Raw genomic sequence first — 16210 nt, 5'->3', positions numbered from 1 at the left:
ACAAGACATTTAAGGTGAATATGGTGGTCATTTGTTTTTGATTTTGCCATGCCCTAACTCTCAACATTGATCTACCCCATTGAATGAGCACACCGTTATAGTGCTGTTGTCTTTTGTCAGGCATAACCATTTTTCATTTAGTATAGCTGTAATGTTACGCATTATTTCCATATATAAATCATCCTTACTAGACTGGTAAAGCAACATACCATAGCTTGCTACTGCTTTCCCTCCTTTTGCTCTTATTTCTTCAACCACTTTGTCAGCAGCTGAGGAGCTTTTGCCATGTCCTTTGAAGTCACCTCCCAGATCATTCACTGTGTAACACAAGAAAAGAAGTTTTGACCAGTTTGTACTCACCATTTTCAGTCTCTTCTTATGTCTTAGCCCCCAAGGTTTCCAGAGAACTTTATCAAAACTGAATCTAGCTAGATTCTATTATTTGAAGAGTAAATCCACTGAAACAAAATTGTTTAATAATGTTCTACACAATTCCATTTAAAAAATTCAGCAAATGAGCTTAAATTTTAACCTGTGCTTACAAACTATTTGCTATCAAACAATATCACTGTTGTTCAAGGAGATTAAGATTCAAACATCGCATATTCACATGCATTAGCTCAAGTAAAAAAAAAAAATCTGTACATCTATCTTGCTGGAATCCTTTGACCCAGCTGACTTCCTGTCCCTGGGGCACAGGGCTGAACTCGATGTTCTTCCAAGGTCCCTTCCAGTCCTAATGTCTACGAAATCTATTTAGTTTAGCCCTCCAGTTATTTAGTATTGTTGCTGAATGATCACTTAAAAAGAATTGTCCCTTATGCAGATTTTGTTTCTGGTTTCCCTTCAAAAAACCCAACAGGAAATAGTTAAAAGGCATTTACACCTGAGCCACTTCTCCATTAACCCAAACTGCATTTAATAGCTGTTACTGCATTCACCTGTCTGAAGTTGCTTTGGCATACTTCATGGCAGAAAAATCTACATTCCAGAACTAACTGCATTTCTGCAGGACAATGAGAGGAGAGTTAGAATTGAAGCACTATATACTGTAAAGGGAGTGCTTGAAAGCTCTTAGCTATCTACCCACAGTGGAACTAACTGTAGATTTTTATGGTATTAAAATGTAATTTTAAGGGCCCTGGATAGGCTTTCACTACTATGGTTTGCAACACTGCACAAACTTTTACAAGACTCAAAAAAAAAAAAAAAAAAAAAAAAAGGGATTCAGTCAAAATGATTCAGTCCAGAACAAAATGCAATGTGTCATAAGTCTAACTTGATCATAATTTATAAAACCAAGGTTTTTCTAGCTTGGCAAACTTAAATAAAGTGCCACTAAGGCTCTCTTATATTAGACACATGACACTGGTCTAAATCAGTTCAATAACTTATATGGTTAAGCCAATGCACCCCACAAAGATTTATTTAAGGTGGGTTTTTTTCTTTGCTTAAATCTTTTTAGTTGTCAGGAAAATACCAATTTAGGGGAAAAAATAATGCAACAGATACTTGAAACTTGTTTAATTCTATACTTTAGAGGAATTCCACCAGTTTAACTAGAGCAGTGGTTCTCATCCTTTCTAAAATAAAAGGCATCCATTGACAGACTCGAGGCACCTCGCAGAAAATGCAGACTCTTAGTTTTCACTCATTTGTTGGCTATGGAAAAATAAATAGAGCAATTCTGTTGCAAAGAACTCAGAAAGACCTCAGCAGGTCAGAAGGTTTTAACACGATGCATTCCAATTTGAAACCTCTGGGTTTATCTTATGAATCGTGTTCACAAAGCTATGCTAACATTACGGGGCAGCCTGCAGCATCTTTGACAGACAGCATTCAGTGGCACCCTGGCTAAGAATCACAAGGCTGAGGACTATGACAATACATGAACAGATTAAAAGGCTTTATGCATTTAATAACCAAAATAAAAAAAAAAAAAAACACCTCTAGAAAGGGGGAAAAAACCTAGTGATATTGGGTTAATATATGATTCTCCTCTTAAAGGACACCAAGTAAAAATGGCATCTTTTTGCCTAGTTAGACCTGCAGTTTCTGTATACAGAGACTATGTCATACATGCACATTTACTTCAGGCAATGTTTTTCTAATTAGTCTGAAGCTAAAAGTATACTCTCTTGATTACATCCATGCTTCAGTCTCTGGAGGATCAGCAGCTGAAAGTTTATTAAGCACTAACTAGGTCCATCCATGTAATTCCAATAAAAACAGTGTAAGTATACCAAAATATGCCCCAAAGTGTAAATCTAAAAACAGGATTACGTAAAAGTAACTACTTTGGTCTGCAGAATCCTAAATGGAAGCAAAAAGATTTGAAAAAAACAGCTCCTTTTGACTTTCACATGCCAGAATGAGTTAGCAGGGCAAAAACAACAGTTTAAAGTACTGTATTTACTCAAATCTAGGATGAGGTCCCCTCCCCCTGCTATTCAGCATGGATGGGAACTCTTAGATTCAATTACAAGTTGGGGGGGAGAGGGGAGGCAGCAGCTGTAATTTTCTCCCTATGCCCCCAGAGTCAGAGCTGCAGCCACTGCCCTCTACCACCACCTGCCCCCAACAGCCTCTGCTCCCCGCACCACTGCTCAAGTAGCAGATACAAGAAACAAGACAGCTCTACCCAGTAATAAAATATTAGCCTTCATTTTTATTCATTCTCATAAAATTACTCAGTTGATTAGAATAGTAAAAAAAATATAGGGGAGAATAGTAGAGCTTAAAAATATATATTTCATTACATTATTTAATAATAAAAAGTAACCACAATATAAGAGAAGAGCTCAATAAAATCAATGTGAAGAGATCAAGTGGTTTGTTTGGTTCGTTGTTTTTTTTAAACTGCACAAGTTACTTCCCTGCAGCTCCTTGACAAAGCTCTTCTTAAACATTTGGCTCTACTGCTCTGCTAAATAATTCACCTGAATGAATTAAATACATTAAAAAGGTATATTGAAAGACTAATTATGAGAAAAAGTCTCCCTAAATTAAAAAGTCAGCATGAAATGAATAGCCACATACAGCAACGTAATGAAGTTATACTTCTAGCACTCTAGTTTGAAATAACACCACAAAAACTTGTCAAACGATAGTGGGCAAGTGTTGACTATAATTTTCTTTGGTGTTTTTTTTTTTTTTTGTTTTTTTACCTTTTATTAAAGCTATTTAAAAACATGGTATGCTCTCACGTGCTTCGTTGCAGAGACAGTTTTCAGAAAGGACTTGCAAGAGCCGCAGGATTTTTCAGATGTACTCAGACAAGGTTATTCCATGCTTCAAGGGTTGCAAAGACAGGAAGGCATGAAAACATTTAGGTCAGAAGCTGACAAAAGTGTTGGTAACATTAGCGTCACTAGTGAAAATAATGTAAAGATGATGCAGTTTAAATAGAAGTGAATAAGCAGGCAAGGCAGAGTTATGCTGGATATAGAGGGCAGTAGTAAGAAAAAGTCCTTGGTACAAGAGAGATGGTGAAGTACATGATCATGTGCAAAAAAAAAAAAAGTCTTAATGTAAGTACCCTGTATAGACTGGAAGGGATAAGATGAACTTCACAGAGATTTAAAAAAATGAGTTAGAGTAGTTATAACAGGAAGTGAAGAAAGGAAAGAAAAGGATAATCTTACAGAGGTTGAGAATGAAGAAACTTCAAAAAACTGACCCAGATCTGGTAGGTAGGGCTGAAAAAGGATCACTTAGTTTACCTGACCAATCCAAATGTATAGGCATGAGTGACATGAAGGATAGTGGTGCTGCTGCCTGTGACAGAGAAAGGAAAGAGACACCGGGGAGGAAGACAGGGTATCTTACTTTGCCCGTCTTCTACTTAAGTTGAGGCAATGCATTGAAAAACAGACGCGAGATATACCAAGATGCACAACAGGATGAAAGGAGATAAGTCAGGATCTTAATGGCCATATCCAGATGTGCAGGCACGTGCAGTTTGTGGCAGCACATTCCACAAACTGCACAAGTGGAATGTTAAAATGTGTCCTGCACTGCAGCATGGGGGCAAAATTTGTTACTGGGATTGCCCAATAGGAAAAACAAAAACAAAAAAGCACTGGGGAAAAAGCAGCAGCACAGTGTGTGCTGGAACAAACGGAGGCTTCATCCTCCAGTAAGAAACTATGGCTGCCAGCCAGAGCATCTCTACTGCTCCATTTGTGCCCCTGCTGTTCCAGCATGCCAGGAGCCAGGAGGAGCTTGGCAAGGGCAGTCTGCTTAAAGTGAGACATTATGTCCTGCAACAAAGCACACATGCAGGGGCATGCACTGAGGCACAAATAGTGCCACTGCAAGTGAATGCCCTTGCTCATCTGGACATGGCCTAACAGCTGAAACTAGGTGCAGGGAAGGGAAAGAGAGGGAAAGATGTACAAGACAGATCCCAGTACTATCCCTACAAAGAGAGAATATTAAGCCAATACTACTACTTTATACCTATCTTCCTATCCTACTACTTTCAATTTCTATAGTTTAGTAAAAAAAGGCTGGTTTTAAGGCAATGTGAATCTTGCATCCGCTTTGGTTAGGGGCATTCGTGTCCAGGTACCTTAGGAGGTAAACTGAACTCTCAATTCAAAGAAGTCAGGACTGGACAGAGTAATGGCATGGATGATGAGTGTAAAGGAAGAAAAGACATTGCAAACCCCCCCACACCAACAAACAGTGACAGAAAGGATACTGGAAAGAGCAGGGAGCTGCAGAGAGAGGTGTACGGCAAGGCTACAGAACAAAGCTGAAATTTCAAAATGGAAAAGGAGTCCCTAGTCAAGCTGACACTGGACCCTTAAATCAGTTTTTAGCTGCGGTACAAAAAACAACCTGGGAAGAGAGGCTGTAGTATCTGTATTAAATTAATTCTTTTGCTTTTGTCAAACATGAAACGGCTCAGGAGTAACACTACTGCATAAGCTCCAACAGTCTGCTTTGGAACTATTCATCAGGGTTCAACGTACTACAGGCACATTTTAGTTAAATATTTGAAGTCTGTTTGCTGGCTTATAAACCAAACTTTTCTGACATACAAGCTTCAGAAGTCTTTCACAACACATTATAAAAACATGGAGTTTTTCTCCCAAACAGAATAGTACCAAACGAACTACCTCACCACCACTGCTGACCCTTTTTTACTGTCAATATTAATACATTTCCCCCCCACCCCAAGTCTGTAATGCAGCACAAATGCAAAAAGCTTCCCACCTCATAAACCAGACCAAGATCTTGACTGAAAGTCACTAGAAATGGAAAGCATAAAGAAAAGTGCTTTTGTGGGGGAGATAACTTGAGAGAGAAGAAAAACACCTTGCTGTTCAAGCTCTACCTACTCCGTACCAAGACTTAAACTTTAGTGGGATTTTAAAATGTTAAAGACCAGGAATAAAGCAGAGCTCTCAGCTGCATAAAGTACTCAACATATTTTGATTATCGATTTACTACATACAACCCGATTCAAAGTCCAAGTTCCAAGTTTTAGTTAGATCTGCTGGTGCTGCCAATTTCTTCCAGAATATAGCAATCCAAACTCTTAAACCAGAGAACAAGCTGGAGCCACGGAATGATATCTACCTGGCAGCCACCAGCTGCCTGACATACCAGCTTCTATTTCACTTCAACCACAATTATTACCTGAATTCACCCAATTATTACCTGAATTATTTCAAAACTACACATCACACACACAGAACTGACCATGATGGTTTCCATATGAAAACACTAACATTTTTAAGCATGAGCTACTTGTAATTACATAGAAACACAAACAAATAAACAAAATGTTGATACAATTGCATGCAAATTAAAAAGTCAACAGCATCTGTGCAATCCTGGACTCTTCAGCTTGGCAGCAACACCTGTGCAAATCCATTTATGGATAATGAAGCTGCTTAGATCTTAACTATGGGTGCACATGATAGAAAGAATCCAGTGCGACAGATAGAGTTAGTTCGTAGGACTAGTAGTTTGCAAGTAAAATTTTTTTTTTTCTAACTGAACTCAGTCCAACATGCTGAGCATGATATTCTACAGTGCTGTTTGCACAAAGCCAAAATTTACTAACAGCTTGTCCAGTGGTACAGGACAGATGCAATGTACTTTTGAATCATTTAAAAAGTATATTATTTAAACTGCCAATTTTACCTTTTATCTGCTGTCAGTTGTACTAAAATGGCGTCTTGCACCATTAATCTCAATAGCTCATTCACACTGTACTTAAATGGAAAGACTTCGAAGCAGAGTCCCAAAATGCAGTACTTGGGCCAACACTGGCTCATGAGCATAGGCACTCTGCAGACAGCCGTCTGCTCATAGTGCTGGCTTTTTTCTTGGTTTGTAAATGTTACAATGCGCTAAAGACAGCTAAAAGTTATCATAAATGCTTCTTACTATTATTTGGCATATAAGCACTTGTGTATTTTTTGCAAATAGCTATTATGTAACCACAGATGAGAGTAGGAGGATCTGTGAGACCACAAAGGGGTTCCTGAGATCCCACTGAGATCCAGTGGATTTATAAGTCTGCCCCAACACTAGGGCAGAGAGTGCTGTGCAGCTGAACTGTCCATCTACAAGATGAAATGTAAGGCTATGTCTTTGTTGGTAAGTTAACTCTGGTTATCACTATATGGGGGGTGGGTGCTCATCTCACGTTAGCCTACCTCAATACAGAGCTTCCACACTGCAAAGTAACACTCAAGCTGCTGAATCTACACATATACCAAAGTTTTACATGGCACTAAGATTTCTGGAGGCATGCCCCAGGATTCTTATCTCTACAACTGGGGAAGCTACAAAATGAATCTTCAGGAAGGTGTTGTAGAAGAATGTGTCAGTACTTTCTGGGAGTGCAAGAGGAAATGTAGAAAGGCACTAAGGGCTTTTATACACGTGCTCCAGAAGTGCGAGGGAGAAGGTGGAGTGGGGAGAGGGGGAGGCTTTAATTAGAGCTGTTCTGAGAGCTACTCTAATTAAAGCACCAAGAGCATCTCATATATCAGCGTCCCCACACATCAAAATGCCAATGGGGGGCACCTTATCTAATGCTCGTTGAACGAGCTTTAGATAAAGTTCTCCTGCCACCGTTGTTAAATGCAAAGACGCCGATAACACAAGATGCTGGAGGATGCTGGAACACAGTAATTACCATGCTCCAGCAGACTCAATTACAAGGCATTGGAGCAGCCTCACTGCTTGCGTATAGGCACCCTAAACAATAAGCAATCTTTAAGTGTTGCCACACTAAGCCCACATTGTAAAGGGATTGTTAAGCAGTCAGGGATGAGCAATTATTTCTGGTGGAGGGCCGCTCATGTGTTTTGGCAAGCCATCGAGGGCTGCATGACAGGCAGCCAGGGGCAGATAAATATTAATTTTCTAAATCTGGTGGGGGGCCCACAGGCCGGATAGAATGGCCTGGCGGGCCACATTTTGCCCACCCCTGGTTTAGCTACTGAGTTGCAATCATTCAAGGATAAGCCTGTGCCCTCTCTCAGGCCACCCAACTCAAGTCAACGATGCTTGCATGTGGACAGTAGCCAAGCAGGACTGATATTAAGTTAATTTCCTAATAAAGACAAATCCGCAGACAAAAATCATGGCTCCATTTTTCAGAAACAGAAACTAAATAGTGAAATTTGACTTTCCAGAGTTAAGATGACAATCTATTAAAGAACAAAGGTTACTTAATACTAAACATATCATGGGACTAAATCATGGATATCCAGAAAAAGACAAAGGTTACTGGCAACAGATCAAAATAAGTAACAAACTTACCCACTACAGAAGCTCCTCTTTCAGCAAAAGCCAAAGCATAGGCTCTCCCCAGTCCTAGGTTTAAAAAAAAAAAAAAGAGTGGGGAGAGGAAGAGTGAATTCTTTTTCATACTTAAAATGAAGACAAATTATATAACAGATATAAATATATGAATGAAGCCATATCACAACAAAATTGAGCTGGCTAAAAAATGTGATTAATTCAAAAATAATTCCATCCGGAAGCTGCTACAAAAGCATAATATGGTTCTGAAAACTGAAACGTAAAAGGTAAACCAGCATCAAACTGAGAAACTGAGGACCAGCTGAGAAACTGAGGACAAAAGAAATCCCAATCTTAGGAACTAATTATTTTCTATGCTTACTCAGTGGTAGGAAGCCTAGAAACATCATCTTCGCAAGCTACTTTGTCTACAGGAGCTTCACATTTGTGTTGAGAGGCATTTGGGCCACTGATGGGTAGTAAAAACAGAAAGTTGGGTGACCTCATGTAATCTGCTCTTTCAGGAGGGGAGGAGATGCTTCAAGTTAATGAACTACATTTTAAGTTAATAATATAGCCCTCCAGTTATGTTAGGTTTGTAGACAGACCTGAGAAAGAAGCATGTGCCAGAAGAATGGAAAGTAAGTTACAAAAGTATCACTGCCAAGTACTCGAATTAAAAAGAAATGCTAGTTATCTACTGTCATGACCACCTGAGTGCACAGAACCTTTCCTAGTGCATTTCTCCCACTCCCTGTTTTACGTACCACCTTTACAGATCTTCCATTCAATCCTTTCATTGAATGGGAGATCTGTTTTCCCTTATTTGGACTCTATGCCTGTACTATACAGCTATTATCTACTCATAACAAATCAAAAGCTACTGAAACCAAGCCTCTAAAAAGAATGGCAGAAATTTTGATGCTTTCCCCTCATAATCATCCATTTATTTATGATCAAGTTAAATAGAAAATTGAATTGAGCAGACATCAACAAATATAAATTTAGAGCAGTTTCCCAAGCCCCCTCCCCAATAATACAATACCACTTTGTTCTTCATAAACCACTCAAGTCTAGCTCACATTTGCTATGCAGACTGTTCAAAATGTACTGATTTTGCTCCTGTACACAAATGAAACATCTGAATTTATGATCATCCTGGGTTCTCCATTACAGGGGTCAGTGGGACCAAAATGAAGTGCCATGAGGTATCCTGTAGATTCTGATGCCATACGTGCGTACTAGAAAATAATACCGCTCTAATACTTGGTTCTTGGCAAGCTGCAGAATAGCCCCAAAATGTGTTTAAAGATTAAGAGCCCATCTTTCCACAGTACCTGGGCTGAGAAAAAAAAACAACTCAGGCCAATTAGAACGATGTTGCCTAATGGGTCATGGGATGTGCTGTGCAAACTCAGCAGCTCCCTGGGATAAATTAAACCATTATATCCCAAAGAACATGTAGTACCCAAAGGGAATTAGAAAAAGCCCTTTTCTCCTAATGAACTATTCTAGGACATCATTACCTAAAACAGTGATCTGCAACCAGATACCCTGAAGCTGTGGGGTTGCCTTGACAGCCTTTGAAGGGTGCTGTGCAATAACAGGACCAAGAGGTGCGCAAACACCGATACATGAATCACAAGATAAAGCCAGAGATTTCAAACAGGAATCCACAGTGAGGTGCTGTGGTCTTTCTGGATTCTTCACAGCATAAAAATTGTTCCATTATTTTTCCATGGTTTTTGAAACAGGTTGCCACTAAATTCTGAGTTGAGAATCACCAGTCCAGAATTTATACGCATCACCCAAATGACAAAGCATATTTAAACTTTATCCCTATAGCTCAGCCCAAAAGGTCATTCCTGATGTTAATAGCAGATGAGGTTCCTTTGGCAGGTGTGGTATCTTTTATTAGACCAACTAAGTAGCTGGAAAAATTGTTTTTTTGCAAGCTTTTGGGCAAAAACACCCTTCTTCAAGCATAGGGACTACAACCAACATTCCTGATGTTAATGACACTTTTACCATGTAAAATACGTGAAGAGTTGATAATGTGGAAATATTCCTTCACAGTGAATAGTTTACCTAAGTGGGCGAAAGACTAAAATAAGACTTGTTTAGAAAGTAAGACAAGTCAAAAGAAATTCATACCCAGTGAAGTACTGTTCACAGCATTCTCAATCAAAAAGTGAGGGTAGGAAATTTAAACCCCGAGTCAGGTTTAAAATAAAAGTCCTGAAATAATATTTTAGAGCAGTACAGGCCAACCTCTTTGGCAGGCATGCTACAACTTAGCTCTGCACCCTCCAGAGTACCATTCTGATCCCTTTCCCAATCTGCTGCTCTGCTTTCTACCATTCTCCCTGCCTGATCTGCTGCTCTACTTTCTGTTCCATCCCCCATCTCCCATTGCACTGCCTGTCCTCTCTGCAATCTGTTGCATACCACATTAAGAGGCTGCCCATGCCACTTATGCCACAGGCTGGCCACCCCTATTTCAGAGGAAAAGCCATGCTGTTAAGTCACCGCTTAAAATTAAAATGTTGCATGACATATGAGAACACAGTATTTCATCGGGAGATTTCATAGACATCAGGGCTGGAAGGGACCTCAGAAGATCAGAGTCCAGCCCCCCGCCCGAAGGGCAGGAAGTCAGCTGGGATCATAGGATCCCAGCAAGATAAGCATCCAATTTACTCTTGAAGGTGTTCAGTGGAGGCAAGCTGTTCAAGACCTTGGAGGCTCAGATAGTAAAGAAATTCTTCCTTACATCTAGCCTGAAACTGTCTGGCAGTAGTTTACGACCATTCGACCTCGCCATCCCTTGGGTCGCTCTGGTGAACAAACGTTCCCCCAAATCCTGGTGGTCACCCCTGATAAACTTATAGGTGGCCATCAGATCACCCCTGAGCCTGCGCTTTTCCAGCTAAAGAGCCCCATGGCTCTCTGCCTGTCATCATAAGGTCTGTTTTCCTGACCTCTGATCATGCGCGTGGCTCTCCTCTGGACTCTCTCAAGCTTCTCCACATCCTTTTTGAATTGTGGAGCCCAAAACTGGATGCAGTACTCCAGCTGCCTCCTCACCAAGGCCGAGTACAAGGGGAAAATGATGTCCCGGGATTTGCTTGAGAAGCATCTATGGGTGCAAGCCAGCGTTTTGGTCGCTCTAGTAGCTGCAGCATTGCATTGCAGGCTCATGTTCATCTTGTGGTCAATCATGACCCCCAAGACACTTTCTTCTGTAGTGCTAGCCAGCATACCACTGCCGAACCTATAAGGGTGCTGCAGGTTTTTCCTCCTAAGGTGGAGAACCTTGCATTTTTCGGTGTTAAACACCATCAGGTTCTCATCCGCCCATTTACTGAGCCTGTCCAGGTCAGCCTGGGTCACCCGCCTGTCTTCTGGTGTGGATGCTTTGCCCCAAAGTTTGGTGTCATCGGTGAACTTGGCCAGTCCACTCCTGACTCCAATGTCCACATCATTAATGAAGATGTTGAACAATATGGTTCCAAGGACAGAGCCTTGGAGGACCCCACTGGTCACAGGGCACCATGACAATTGACTTCTGTCAATTACCACCCTCTGGGTCCAAACATGGATCCAATTTCCCAGCCAGCAGATTATGGTGAACCCAAGGCCACAATTGGCCAGTTTCCCCTAGAGGCTAAGATCTTCCCCGGGATAGAAGTCAGGCTGATGGGCCTATAGTTTGCCAGATCCACTTTCCTCCCTTTCTTCAAGATAGGCACCACATTGGCCTTCTTCCAGTCTTCGGGCACTACACCAGAGCATCAGGAGTTTTCAAAGATCCGTGCCAGAGGCTGAGGTATAATGCTAGCTAGCTCCTTGATTACTCTGGGATGTAGATTGTCAGAGCTGGCTGACTTGAAGGTATCCAGCCACTCAAGGTGTTCTTTCACAAGGTCAGCATTGATGATAGGCAGGGGATCTCCCTCACCCGGACCTCCCTGTCCCCTAGTGGGGGCATGGGCATCCCATGGGACTGATGAAAGACTGATGCGAAGTACCCATTTAATAAGCTGGCTTTTTCCTGGGCGTCAGCTGTCAGTTGTCTCATCTGGTTCAGCAGGGGTGCAAGGTTGCCTTTACTTTTCCTCTGGCTCCCCACAAACCTGAAAAAGGACTTTTTGTTGTCCTTGATGCTCAAAGCTAGTTGGAGTTCAGTTGCAGCCTTGACTTCCCTGGTTTTCTCCCTGCAGGACCAGACCAGTGCAGAATAATTCTCCTTGGAGGTGAATCCCGTCCTCCATCCTTTGTAGGCTTTTCTTTTTAGCCTCAGGAGGTCTGCTAGATCCCTGGAGAGCCAGGGGGGCTGCTGTGCCCTCTAGCTACCTTTCCTCTGAGATGGAACAGAATTAGCTTGTGCATTGAGGATCACTCCCTTGAGGAGCGACCACTCTTCCTGAACTCCCCTCCCCCTGGGGTCGTGGTCCCTTAGGGCCTCACTGACAAGCCTCCTGAGCTTGCAAAGTCAGCTTTCCTGAAGTCAAGGATTTCCATGTTGCTGACTGACTTGCCAGCTTTATGGCAGATGGTGAAGGTGATCAGCTCGTGGTTGCTGTCACCCAGCTTCCCATTGATCACTAGGCTGCTGATTAGGTCATCCCCAGTAGCTAGTACCAGGTCAAGCAGCACTTTACCTCTCGCTGGCCCATAGACTTCTTGAGTCAGGCAGAGGTCATCCATGCATGACAGGAAGCTTTGTGACCACTTGGATTTTGCTGAGTGATCCTCTAACGAGATGTCTAGGTAACTGAAGTCACCTATGACAACCATGGTCCTGGAGCATGTGGCCTCAGCCAGTTCCCGGGAGAACTCCTGGTCAAGCTCCTGACTTTGGGTGGCAGGTTTGTAGTAGACTCCCACTGTTCTGTCCCCTGTGCCATGTTCCCCATGGATTTTAACCCAGAGGGTCTCCAGTCGTCCACCCTGGTCACCAACATTAGCTTTTATCTACTTGATCCCTCCTGTACAGGGTATAGCCATCTATACCCGTGGTCCAGTCATGGGTAGAGTTCCACCAGGTCTCCGTTATCCCTATGACATCATAATTATTTGCGTTAAGCAGGAGGACGAGCTCCTCCTGCTTATTCCCCAAGCTCCTGGCATTTGTGTACAGGCAGGCAAGAGTCTCCTTGGGGGCTCTTGCCTTGCCCACAGATTGTACCAGGGCTAGGCTCCCTTAAATGCCTTGGCCTGCTGGTTTTGCAAGGGTTGCTTAGTGGGCCAGCAGTGGTGGTAGCCCCCACCCCCAGAGGGCTTAGTTTAAAGCCTGGTGGAGCAGGTGGAGAGAGGTGGAGGCCATCTCTTCCCAACAGCTCGCTGCCTCTCCGGCCAAAGAGCGGGCTGTGGTCATGGAAGCCAAAGTCTTTCTGATGACACCAGCGCCACAGTCTTTGGTTGATTACGTGGATCCTCCTCTCTGTCCTCAGCCCATACCCTGAGACTGGCAGGATCGAAGAAAACACCACCTGTGCCCCCAGACCCTTTAGCTCCGCTCCCAAATCCCTGTAGTGCCTCATAACCTGGCTGGGAGCGCTCCAAGCCAGGTTATGTCATTGGTGCCCACATGAATAAGGAGCATGGGATAGTGGTCTGTGGGCTGGAGGATATTAAGGATCTTCTCCGCAATGTCTCAGATGCGAGCCATCGGGAAGCGTCAGACTTCCCAAGCTCAGGGGTCAGGGTGGCAGATTACCCCCTCAGTCCTCCTCAGGATGGAGTCTCCCACCACAAACATGTTACGTTTTGTCTTGGGGAGAGCAGGGGCGGTAGCTGCAGTTGAGCCTGTGTTGCCTGCGGGAGCTGGCAACTCAGCAGGCTCTGCTGGGGCTGCAACAGGTTCATACCTGTTGTTAAGCTCCAGCGGGGCAGAGATGGCCAAGGTTTGAAGGAATCTAATATAATTTAAAAGTGAATGATAGCCTATTTCAAAATGTATCCCAAAACAACTGGAACTTGCAGAACACTTAGCACAGAAGGTGCAGAACACTTATCACAATGGCTTCCAGGTGTGGGGTGGAGAAAACCAGAACTACAAGCACAGATCAAGATGCATGTGAGAACTTCCCTCTCTAGTTCTAACCTGTGTAGCAAGATCAAGTTTCAAATTACTGTAGAAAGAAACAATGCTACTGTAATCTACAACACTAGTGCAATATGTTCCTATTGAGAGCGACACAAAGCTTTTAGACTGATCTGTACTTTTGATTACATTTAAACAAAGATTTAAAAAAAGCAAAAAAACTAGCAAAGTCATTTTGCCACAAAGGTACATTTATCTGTTAAGTAACCACTTGCAGTTCACTAAATCACAGAAAATCAGGGTTGGAAGGGACCTCAGTAGATCATCTAGTACAACACCCTGCTCAAAGCAGAACCATCCCAGCCAGTCATACAGTTAGCCTAAGGATACCTGTTTGCCTTCTAAATCCTTTATAACAGTGTTGTGAGACCTGTGGGTTGCAACCCCAAAAGTGAGCCACAACAACATATGAAAAGGCCATGAACAAACTTTAAAAATGGATCAATAAACGTTTAAAAGGGATTTTTGTTTAAGGAACAAAAATTTGGGAAATGATGGATTTTGCTTACAGGCTGTCAAAAGTTCCAGCCTGCATGGGGCTGCTTGGCCCCTGACCCCATTCCCCAAACACACGCACCATCCTGCCCCACACATTGGGGGGCTGGGGGTGGGAGGCAGCGGGTCAGAAGTGAGGGGCACGGGGTCAGGATTGGCCACTGATGTTGACAAATGGCTCCTGGTATAAAAAACATTGAGAACCATTGCTTTATAGCAAGTGACTTTTAAAAATTAGCCAGGGGTGGGAGGCATATTTGGCAAATGTTGTCAAAGTCAACAGACTGAGAGAAGCAAAGCAGCTTAAGTAGAGGAAACCTGAGGTGAGAGCTGACAGGCATTAAGACTCCCTGCTCCTCCCGGCACAGAGCAAGCTGGCCGCCATTACTTGTACCTTTGGGTGGACTAGACGACCTAACGTTGCCACAGCTGTTTTTAAGGAAACCCCAGCCAGCAACCAGTGGGCAGCACAGGCCACCACGATCACACAAGATGTGCCCCCCACTCTCCGCGCTCCGAACGCCACAGGAGACCCCGGGCACTTGGAGTGCTGCACTGAGACCGCAGGCATGCAGGACACCCCACAGGTGACAGGTATAACCTCTGCGGGCCCCCAGCTCTGGCGAGGGACAATGGGCGGGTGCTGGACCCACAGCACAGGGCGGCCCCCCCAGGAGCAATGGCCTGGGAGCAGGTGGTGGCAGTGAGGGGAGACAGTGAAGCGCAGCCCCCCTACCCTGCTCTTCTCCAACGTGCCCATGTCCTGCAGGCGGGTGGCCATGCCACGGGGGCCCACGGGGAGAGGGCCCAGCCTTGCTGACAGGCAGGGACGAGGCAGAGGAGAGAGGCAGGAGAGGGCAGCTGCCCCGCCGCTCTGCCCGCAAAGGGGCACTTGGGCTTGGAAGCTCTGGGCCAGGGAGGGCAGCACAGAGCCAGAGCCCACCCCTGCGAGCAGCGACCCCTTACTGGCCTGCCCCGGGCGGGCTCCGCACTCACCTCCGCCCGCGCCGGTCACCAGCACGACGCGCCCGTCGAAGCGCAACCGGGCCGACATGGTACACCCGCACGGCTCTGCGCCTCGGCCGGGCAAAGGGCAGGAACCACGCGCATGCGCCAGGCCCCGGTCGCCGCGCGCAGCCTCCTGGGACTTGTAGTGCAGGCGCTAGGGGACGGGCTGCGCCACCCTGGCAGGGGCGTCACCCTGCTGTGGTGCAGGTTGCTGACTCCGAAGTTACTCCAGATTTTTTTTGCCCAACGGGACGTAATGTCTTTCATTTCATTTTCTTAAAATATCCTATTAAAGTCTCCTGGTAGGCTCCCGGCTAGCCCGGGAGGGTTGACAACCCTGTGCAGGTTTGAGTGTGGCCGGTCTGAACAGGGGCGCTCGGCCTGCAGCCCACAGGTCGATGCAGCCCGTGGAGACGTCACATCTGGCCCACGCCACGGGTCTGGAAATGTGGTGGTGCAGCAGTAGTGGCTGTTAATATAGCCACCCTCATCCCTGCCAAATGTCCAGCCCCGAGGCCCCTTCCTCCAAGGGGCTGGGTCATATCCCACCCACCACCACCACCACCACCACCACCACCACCCCTCTTCCCCCCCTGCAGGGCAGGATGAAGCTCCTTGCCCTGCTGAGGGCGCCAGGCACCGGCCATGGTGCCCTCTGTCCCCAGATGGTGGCTGCCCTGCTGGCCGCAGGCACTGGATCAGAACCAGAGTTGCTCTAATTAACCCCCCACCCCCGAGCACATGTAAAAATGCCCTAAATTTATACTTGATGAATAGCTGCTATGCTGCCTGCTTATTTGAACCATGCTGCAATAGGACCTTGGA

At 44.5% G+C, this 16210-nt stretch overlaps 1 protein-coding gene across 2 annotated transcripts in view; it reads right to left on the bottom strand.

Moving 5' to 3' along the window:
- HSD17B4 (hydroxysteroid 17-beta dehydrogenase 4) overlaps positions 1 to 15494 on the bottom strand; it is a 116164-nt gene extending 100670 nt beyond the window's left edge. The window contains exons 1-3 of one of the 2 annotated variants that reach the window (XM_090038439.1): positions 15374 to 15494; positions 7792 to 7845; positions 210 to 317 (exon numbers count right to left, since the gene is read on the bottom strand). In XM_090038439.1, coding sequence (XP_089894565.1) covers positions 210 to 317; positions 7792 to 7845; positions 15374 to 15431 — 220 coding nt within the window. In that variant the 5' untranslated portion in view covers positions 15432 to 15494. Of the gene's footprint in view, positions 1 to 209; positions 318 to 7791; positions 7846 to 8155; positions 8222 to 15373 lie in introns of those variants that run through there. The other variant, XM_090038440.1, reaches the window with a different exon arrangement.
- Between the last annotated feature and the right edge of the window lie 716 nt (positions 15495 to 16210).

Source organism: Crocodylus siamensis, chromosome 3, assembly GCF_052110815.1.
Source record: "Crocodylus siamensis isolate JL-2025a chromosome 3, ASM5211081v1, whole genome shotgun sequence".
Taxonomy (NCBI): Eukaryota; Metazoa; Chordata; order Crocodylia; family Crocodylidae; genus Crocodylus; species Crocodylus siamensis.
The sequence above is the reverse complement of the archived record's forward strand: the minus strand, read 5'-3'. Positions and strand labels throughout refer to the sequence as shown.